The 10,000-nt window shown below is 45.1% G+C and overlaps 1 protein-coding gene across 1 annotated transcript in view; it reads right to left on the reverse strand.

Moving 5' to 3' along the window:
• The window catches only part of LOC143277665 (uncharacterized), a 36,457-nt gene that overhangs the window by 25,573 nt on the left and 884 nt on the right, over positions 1-10,000 (reverse strand). Inside the window, exons 2-3 of the mRNA XM_076582573.1 lie at positions 7,097-7,257; positions 4,889-5,080 (exon numbers count right to left, since the gene is read on the reverse strand). Of these exons, the coding sequence (XP_076438688.1) occupies positions 4,889-5,080; positions 7,097-7,226 (322 nt within the window). The 5' untranslated portion in view covers positions 7,227-7,257. The remainder of the gene's footprint in view (positions 1-4,888; positions 5,081-7,096; positions 7,258-10,000) is intronic.

The raw sequence follows: 10,000 nt of genomic DNA on the forward strand, positions 1-10,000 counted from the left end.
TTTTATGATACTGTTACTGCTAAACTGTTGCTGCTGCTGGTGCTGCTGTTACCACTGTTGCTACCACTACTACTACTACTGCTGCTGCTGCTACTTCTACTACTGCTACCTCTACTACTGGCCTTGTAACACCACCACCAATAGGAACCAGATAAAAAGGAAGGTGTCAGAATGGTTAAGACGCTTATCTGCTGATACAGTGCCCTCGCCCCTCCTCCCAAGTTTGACTGGAAAATCAAACTGAGCGTCTTGTCGCTCGGAGGAGACGATAAATTGAGGTCCTGTTTGCAGCACGCACTTGGCGCACTGATAAAGAACCCATGTCACCAAAAAGTGTTGTCTTCTGGCAATTGTTTGCACGAGAAATCCACTCTGATAGGTACATTACATGCATGCAGTTAAGGCCTGACTAAAGGCGTTGGGGAAATGCTGCTGGTAAGGCATCTCCTTAGCAGATGTGGTTCAGTGCATAAGGATTTGGGCGAACGCAGTGACGCATTATTTTAGAAACTGAAACTGATAGCAACAACATCAACAACAAGATCAATATTCCTTCTTCTCCTTCTATTCATCATTATAATCATCATCATCATCATCTGTCTGCACAAGTGCGTAACCTGATTTAACTCTCTCCATACAAACAGCGAAAGAGACGACGTTAACAGCGTTTCACCCCAGTTACCATCATCAAAATATTGCAAGCGGAAGACTCTTATACTGAAGAGGTGAATGTTGACAAAGATACCACAATTCTGACGACGGAAGCTAAAGATTGGATCATTGAGACACCCACTGGATATCCGAGGGGTCTGTGTAGAGGAGTAGACAGGACTGGCCGTACCGAGTGAGATAATGACACATGAAACGAATAATGAGCACCCAATCGCAGCCGTCAGTTGGCTCTGCCCAGGTAGGCAGCCTGCTGTGCAAATGACCCCTTGTTTATAAAGCGCTTTAGTATATTGTCATATAAGGAAATAGGCAATATACTAAAAAGAAAGAGACTTTTATAGGTGCTTGAATTCAAGTCTAAAACCTCGTCAGTTGACTCTCTCAGACTTTGGTCCGATTTGCAGACCAATTCTGAGTTTAACTCTCAGACTATTATCAAATTCATTACGGACAAGTATTGTTCTGTCAAGTGCGTATGCTTTAGTAACCTGACAATTAAGCATATAATTTTTGACTGTAGCTTGATGAAGCCCTATGTACACGAAAGTGTGTTTTCACAAGTGACTGAGAACGTTGATGTTTTTGACTTTTTGCATTCATTATCAGTTGTTTCGCTTGTCAGTTTAACGACTTCTCTTTTAGGAAGTCCTTTAAGTAATTTCCTGTAATTGTATCTAGATTTGTTTTTCAAATTTTACCCTCATTTGCCCAGTTTTCCCAAACCTTCCATTCATTCACATCTCCCACCCCTTCTAACAGATAATACTCAAATGTATTCATAAATACTTTAACAGAATGCCTTCAATCACTGATATGTGTGACGGGACATTAAACAAAATTCCTCCTCTCCGACCGAGGATAGGCGCTATGTAAGTAAGTAGCCACATCATTCATTCATTCATCTGTCACTTTGGGTTTTATGATGGCCTTAACTCTGTCAGTACGGCCAGTCCTCTCTTCTCCTCTACACAGACCCCTCGGATGTCCAGTGGGTGTCTGAATGACCCAACCTTTAGCTTCCGTCGTCAGAATTGTGGTATTCTTTGTCAACATTCACGTCTTCAGTATAAGAGCCTTCCGCTTGCAATATTTTGATGATGGTAATTGGGGTGAAACGCTGTTAACGTCGTCTCTTTCGCCGTTCTTATGGAAAGAGTTAATTGGATATTTTCACGTTAAAGATTCCCCAGCCTTTTACAGCAATCGATACAGTGCCTTGCCTTGCGTTGCCTTGGTCCCTATCTCCGTGGGGAAACCGTCGGGGCGCCGCGATGCTGACTCGTGCACTGACCTTCTCCATTCTGGACGATCATGTGTGAGGGATTGTGTCTCAGCAAATGTCAGCCCTGTCCACTCTCCGAAGTTGTCAGACCATTTCTTCCTTTGTCTGCCTCTTCTTCTCTTCACCTCTACCTCTATCATTCCTTGGAGGATAATTTGTCAAGGCCGTTTGATCTTGTGGTATGACCATACAACTTCAGTTTCCGTTTCTTCACGATGGTCAGTCAGTAGGTCGTCGTGTGGCCAATGATTATGCTGAGTGATGGTCTGGCAGACATGCTCGTTGGTGATGTGTTCGAGATACGAGATGCCCAAGATCTTTCGATAGCATCTCGTTTCCACAGCTTGGATTTTCTTTTTGCAGTTCTGCCGTGAGATTCCATTCCTCGCAAAGCGTACACAAAATTAATATGGAAAGTACCAACGCACGCATGAGTCTGATCTTGTGACTGATGGTGATTCTGATGTTTTTTTCCATAAGGGCTTCAGTCTTGCCAGTGCCACAGCTGTATGTGTCAGGGCAATGACTGAGTTCAAATCCACCGGGGCCCAGTCCTCTCCTTCCGCCGTTTTAACCCTGCCCAGCCGAAGTCAGGGAAACCCATTGACACATGGGTGTTCTGAGGGAAAAAAAAGGGGGGGGGGGGGGGGCGGAAAGTGCTTTTCCCGTGGACACAATGACACCGTGTGGAAAAGGGGGCCTTTCCCGTGGACACAATGACACCATGTGAAAAAGGAGGCCTTTCCCGTGGACACAATGACACCATGTGAAAAAGGAGGCCTTTCCCGTGGACACAATGACACCATGTGGAAAAAGGGAGCCTTTCCCATAGACACAATGACACCATGTGGAAAAGAGAGCCTTTCCCGTGGACACAATGACACCATGTGGAAAAGGGGGCTTTCCCATGGACACAATGACACCATGTGAAAAAGGGGGCCTTTTCCGTGGACACAATGACACCATGTGGAAAAGGGAGCCTTTCCCGTGGACACAATGACACCATGTGAAAAAGGGGGACCTTTCCCGTGGACACAATGACACCATGTGAAAAAGGAGGCCTTTCCCGTGGACACAATGACACCATGTGGAAAAGGGGGCCTTTCCCGTGGACACAATGACACCATGTGGAAAAGGGGGACTTTCCCGTGGACACAATGACACCATGTGGAAAAGGGGACCTTTCCCATGGACACAATGACACCATGTGGAAAAGGGGGCCTTTCCCATAGACACAATGACACCATGTGGAAAAGGGAGCCTTTCCCGTGGACACAATGACACCATGTGGAAAAGGGGGCCTTTCCCGTGGACACAATGACACCATGTAGAAAAGGGGGCCTTTCCCGTGGACACAATGACACCATGTGGAAAAGGGAGCTTTTCCCATGGACACAATGACACTATGTGGAAAGGGGGCCTTTCCCATACACACTATGACACCGTGTGGAAAAGGGTGCCTTTCCCATGGACACAATGACACCATGTGGAAAAGGGGGCTTTTCCCGCGGACACAATGACACCATGTGGAACAGGGGGCTTTTCCCGTGGACACAATGACACCATGTGGAACAGGGGGCCTTTCCCGTGGACACAATGACACCATGTGGAAAGGGGCCCTTTCCCATAGACACAATGACACCATGTGGAAAAGGGAGCCCTTCCCATGGACACAATGACACCATGTGAAAAAGGAAGCCTTTCCCATACACACTATGACACCATGTGGAAAAGGGGCCCTTTCCCGTGGACACAATGACACCATGTGGAAAGGGGGACCTTTCCCGTGGACACAATGACACCATGTGGAAAGGGGGCCTTTCCCATACACACTATGACACCATGTGGAAAAGGGGGCTTTCCCATGGACACAATGACACCATGTGGAAAAGGGAGCCTTTCCCATACACACTATGACACCATGTGGAAAAGGGGCCCTTTCCCGTGGACACAATGACACCATGTGGAAAGGGGGCCTTTCCCGTGGACACAATGACACCATGTGGAAAAGGGGGCCTTTCCCATAGACACAATGACATCATGTGGAAAAGGGGGCCTTTCCCGTGGACACAATGACACCATGTGGAAAAGGGGGACCTTTCCCGTGGACACAATGACACCACGTGGAAAAGGAAGCCTTTCCCGTGGACACAATGACACCATGTGGAAAGGGGGCTTTTCCCATGGACACAATGACACCATGTGGAAAAGGGGGCCTTTCCCGTGGACACAATGAGACCATGTGAAAAAGGGGGCCTGGAACCCTCATCACTGTACTGGTGAACACTGTCTAACGTGATTAAGCCACTGTACCTTCTAGTTCCTCCTTCTCTCTACTATCGGCTTCGGATCCACTCTGTTTACGCATTCCCAGACTCAAACACTCGACCGTTTGCCGCCGTTCTTTCTCTGTCTCTGGACCTTGCAATTGGAATGAACTTCCTCTTTCGCTTCGTCAGGTCTCCGCACTCAGCTCTTTCAAGTCTGGCCTTAAAACCCACCTCTTCCCAAAACAGCCTCCCTTCCCTGCCTCTTCCTTGTCTACAATTTCTTCGTTTTAGAGTTATGCATGCGTGTGAATGACTGGTGCGAAAACACTTTGATTTGTCTCTGCACAAGATTCAGCGCTATATGAATACCATTATTATTATTATTATTATCATTATTATTCTCTCTCTCTCTCTTTGTATGTGTACACGTGTGTGTGTGTGTGTGTGTGTGTGTGTGTGTGTGTGTGTGTGTGTGTGTGTGTGTGTGTGTGTGTCTCTGTGTGTGTGTGTGTGTGTGTGTGTGTGGGTCTGTATGGGTCTGTGCTTCTGTATGTGCATGGGTGCATGTAGGCTTCTCACTCAGGTAAACGGTCAGAACGGACAGAAGGACAGACAGACAGACAGGCAAACAGACAGACGGACAGACAGACAGACAGACACTCACAGCTATCAGACTTGTTCAGGAACACTTCTATGTAGTTAAGGTCGGTTAGTCCACAGCTGAACTGAAGACAATCGTTGCCGAGACCGGAGATGCCTTTGGTCTCCCCCCACTGGAAGCTGGTGACGACTGAGGACTCGTTCAGTCTCGCTGTGCAGACCTCGTCCCATAAGTCGAACATCCATACCACCGTCGCTGAGACAGAAAGATGCTACTACTACTACTACTAAATAGTATTTACATAGTGCTATGTAACGACAGGCGCAATAGCCGAATGGTTAAAGCGTTGGACTTTCAATCTGAGGGTCAGGGGTTCGAATCACGGTGACGGCGCCTGATGGGTAAAGGGTGGAGATTTTTCCGATCTCCCAGGTCAACATATGTGCAGACCTGCTAGTGCCTGAACCCCCTTCGTGTGTATACGCACGCAGAAGATCAAGTACGCACGTTAAAGATCCTGTAATCCATGTCAGTGTTCGGTGGGTTTTGGAAACAAGAACACACTCAGCGTGCACACCCCGAAAACGGAGTATGGCTGCCTACATGGTGGGGGTAATAAACAAAAACGGTCACACACGTAAAATGTTACATTTTTGTCTGAGTGTGTTTGTGTGCGTGCCTAAAATATGATTGAACGACACAGGAAACGAATGATGAGCGTCCAATGGCAGCCGTCAGTCGGCTCTACCCAGGTAGACAGCCTGTTCAGTAAATGACCCCGTGTTTCTAAAGCACTTAGAGCTTGGTTTCCTACCGAGGATAGGCGCTGTATAAGTATCCATATCAATCATTCAACCAATGTCTTGTGCAGAGACAAATCAAAGCGCTTCCACATCAGTCATTCACACGCATGCTACACACGGGACCTCGGTTTATCGTCTCACCCGAATGACTAGCGTCTAGACCACCACTCGAGGTCTAGTGGAGGGGGAGAAGATACTGGTGACGACTATGGTTTCGAATCAGTGCGCTCAGATTCTCTCGCTTCCTAGGCGTACCTCTAAGCCACCACTCCCCTTTTAATTAGCGTTTGTTCACTAAAGTGATTTTAGTGATTTTAGACGGAGGGAAAACGTATGTGTGTGCAGTGAATGTGTTCATGTGTGTGGGAACGTGTCCAAACTGTATACACTTACAACTTTGACAAGAAACAGAAATTTAGAAGGGAGCAGGGATTAGTAGGGATGGAAACAATGGAATCCGATTAATCAACCATAAAATCGTTCATCTGACGAACAAGAAGAACCATAAATTCGACCAACTAGTAACAAAGAGGTAAGAATCAAATGTCAGAATACTTACAGGTAATATGTATTAGACATTCAGATAAACCAACAAAAATTCGTACGTTTAACGTTGAAGAGTTTAGCATTTTTGTAACTGGGCTTTTGGAAAGTATAGGAATGAACTCTTAACTTAATGCAAGAAAGAATGTGAGAAATTAAAAATTTCTGTTTCACATAGGAATGCAATATTCCTGATACAATTTGTTTTGAAGGCGTGGATTGTTTGAGGGTGTTGATAGAAAGGTGGTGATGATATGAATACTTATACAGCACCTATTTGACGGACGCAATAGCCGAGTGGTCAAAGCATTGGACTTTGAATCTGAGGGTCCCGGGTTCGAAACTCAGTAACGGTGCCTGGTGGGTAAAGGGTGGATATTTTTCCGATCTCCCACGTCAACATATGTGCTGACCTGCTTGTGCCTGAACCCCCTTCGTGTGTATACGCAAGCAGAAGATCAAATATGCACTTTAAAGATCATGTAATGCATGTCAACGTTCAGTGGGTTATGGAAGCAAGAACATACCCAGCATGCACGCCCCCGAAAACGGAGTATGGCTACCTACATGGCGGGTAAAAACGGTCAAACACGTAAAAGCCCACTCGTGCACATACGAGTGAACGTGGTAGTTGCAGCCCACTAACGAAGAAGAAGAAGAAGATATTGTACCTATCCTCGATCTGAAACCAAGCTCTAAGCGCTGTACGAACAAGGAATCATTTGCACAACAGACTGCCTACCTGGGTAGAGCAGACTGACAGCTGCCATTGAGCGCTCATCATTCGTTTCCTGTGTCACTCAACCAGGTTACACACACACACACACACACACACACACACACACACACACACACACCACACACACACACACAGACGTGTAACATTTTACGTCTATGACCGTTAGCCACCAGTGGAGATACTCACCTGTGAAAGTGCCATTGGTTTCGTCGAGAGTTGGACAAGGGGCCTTTGCGCCTGGAAGACCGGACATGAACATCATCAGTAGCAGCAGCATCAGAGGCATCAGTGGCATCGGAACATGTGGATCCTTCATCCTGGGCTTCCTCCCAACGATCTTTGCTTCTCTGATAGACCAGTTTTCAGTTTCAGTTTTGTCAAGTAGCCATCACAACTTTCAGACGAATCCATATACGCTGTACAGCATCTGCTGGGCAGATGCCTGACCAGCATCATGACCTCATGCATTCAGGCCCCAAGAGACTAGTCAGCGTACTTTACCGTCCCCTTTGGGACGTTCTGGAAAGTTCTTCCCCATGCCGTTTCAGCCCCCAACCCCCCACTTCCGCCCACTAAATCATCCCATGGAGAATGCTTCAATGTTCTAAATCATCCCATGGGAGATGCATCAGTGTCTTAAATCATCCCATGGGGGATACAAGAGTTCTAAATCATCCAATGAGGGATGCATCAGTGTTTTAAATCATCCCATGGGAGATGCATCAGTGTCCTGAATCATCTCATGGATGATGCGTCAGTATTCTAAATCATCCCATGGGTGATGCATCAGTGTCCTAAATTATTCCATGGGGGATGCAACAGTTCTAAATCATCCCATGAGGAATGCATCAGTGTTCTAAATTATCCCATGGGGGATGCAACAGTTCTAAATCATCCCATGGGGGATGCAACAGTTCTAAATCATCCCATGGGGGATGCATCAGTGTTCTAAATCATCCCATGGGGGATGCATCAGTGTTCTAAATCATCCCATGGGGGATGCATCAGTGTCCTAAATCATCCCATGGGGATGCATCAGTGTCCTAAATCATCCCATGGGGGATGCATCAGTGTCCTAAATCATCCCATGGGGGATGCAAGAGTTCTAAATCGTCCCCCAAGAGACTAGTCAGCGTACTATACCGTCCTTTTTGGGACGTCCTGGGAAGTTCTTCCCCACCCCATGCAGTTTCAACCCCCCGCCACTCCCCCCCCCTCCCCCGACATTATTAGAAAATCTGTCCCACAGCGCCCCCCTCCATATGCTCAGAAACGTTTCTGCTTTTACCTTATGTTTAACTCACTCAGTACGGCCAGTCCCCTCTTCTCCTCTACACAGACCCCTCGGATGTCCAGTGGGTGTCTGAATGACCCAACCTTTAGCTTCCGTCGTCAGAATTGTGGTATTCTTTGTCAACATTCACCTCTTCAGTATAAGAGCCTTCCTCTTGCAATATTTTGATGATGGTAACTGGGGTGAAACGCTGTTAACGTCGTCTCTTTCGCCGTTCGTATGGAGAGAGTTAATATACATTCCGTGCATATTTTGACGTGTATGTGAGCCTTACTGACCACTACTGTGTGGCCATTGCTGACCTTTACCCCAAAGTATCCAGATTGCGATATAATGTTACACATGTGCATTATTATTATTATTATTATTATTATTATTATTATTATTATTATTATTATTGTCATCATCATCATTATTACTGTTATTACTATTATTATTATGATGCTGTAAAATTGTTATTATTGTTATCATCATTATCATCAACTTCATCATTATCATTATTATTTATTTTGTTTTATTTTTTCAAAATTATTTCTACTATTATTATTAATCATTAATTATTATTATCATTGTTGCTGTTGTTGTTGTTGTTACCATCATTATCATGTCTTGGCAGGATTTTGACGGATACCTGACCATTGCTGATCACGAACTGTGTCCAGATTGTATGGGTTTGTGACGGTTATGAAGTATTAGGACTTTTTGATAGGATTGGACCATAATCTGAGCACTGCTGTCTACTGCTGACCATTACAGACCACCACTTGCTCATGCTGGCAGTTTCAGTTTCCTAACGAGGTGTTACTGCGTTAGGACAAATCCATATATGCCACACCACATTATGCTAAGCACCGTAACCCAACGCGCTGAGTCAGGCCTTCAGTGCATGCATATGTATTTGTGGATTTCGTCTACAGAATTTTTCCAGTGGACAACACCTATGTTGCCATTGGTTCTTTTTCAGTGTGTCAAGCGCGTGCTGCACACGGGACCTCGATTTATCGTCTCATCCGAATGACTAGATGCTTAGTTTGATTCTCCAGTCTTTCCTGTACACACATATGCTGACAACTGACCACATCCCAAAAGTTTTCAGATGCACTGCATTTGTACATTACCACGACGATTGGCAGGTTTGTAAACCGCTAACTCACCACTGCTGACCATTATCCAACTGTTGATAGTATTCACTGAGTCCATGGCTGCTGTCATTTGAAATCACTTTAACTTTTGTGTGATTCGCTTTTCGAAGAGAACAGCAAATCTATTTCGTCTCACTCCTATGATCTTACTGCAGACATTCTCTGTCCTGTCCAATACATTCTTACATTTCACATTTAAACTTCCATACCAGAACGTTAACATTTATTCAATAGAACACCTGTAAACATTGTGTTGTACTTTATCACTGACACTGAGGCTTCTGAGCTTCTGTAAACAATTAATCCTGGACTGACATTTTTTATGAATAAGATGGGTATTCGTAGTAAACTTTAACTTATTGTCAATAACTGTCCTTAAATATTTACAAGTTCAACTTTCACACCACGAATAAAAAGTTCTGACACAGTGGATGGATTCCTCTTAAAATCAGTCAACATTTCCTTAGTTTTCTGCACGTTCAGGTTTATAAAAAGTTTTCCTTGCACCATGATGCAAAAGCTTTCACACGGTCAAAGTACACATTGTCAGAATTTGATCAGTCTTACAGTGCAGAATCATTAGATTATTTTACTAAAGGGGTGGTGTTAATGCCAGTACAGTCATTTGCATATAAGGTAAATAAAACAGGTGAC

The sequence above is a fragment of the Babylonia areolata genome, chromosome 34, assembly GCF_041734735.1.
Source record: "Babylonia areolata isolate BAREFJ2019XMU chromosome 34, ASM4173473v1, whole genome shotgun sequence".
In the NCBI taxonomy this organism is placed as follows: domain Eukaryota; kingdom Metazoa; phylum Mollusca; class Gastropoda; order Neogastropoda; family Buccinidae; genus Babylonia; species Babylonia areolata.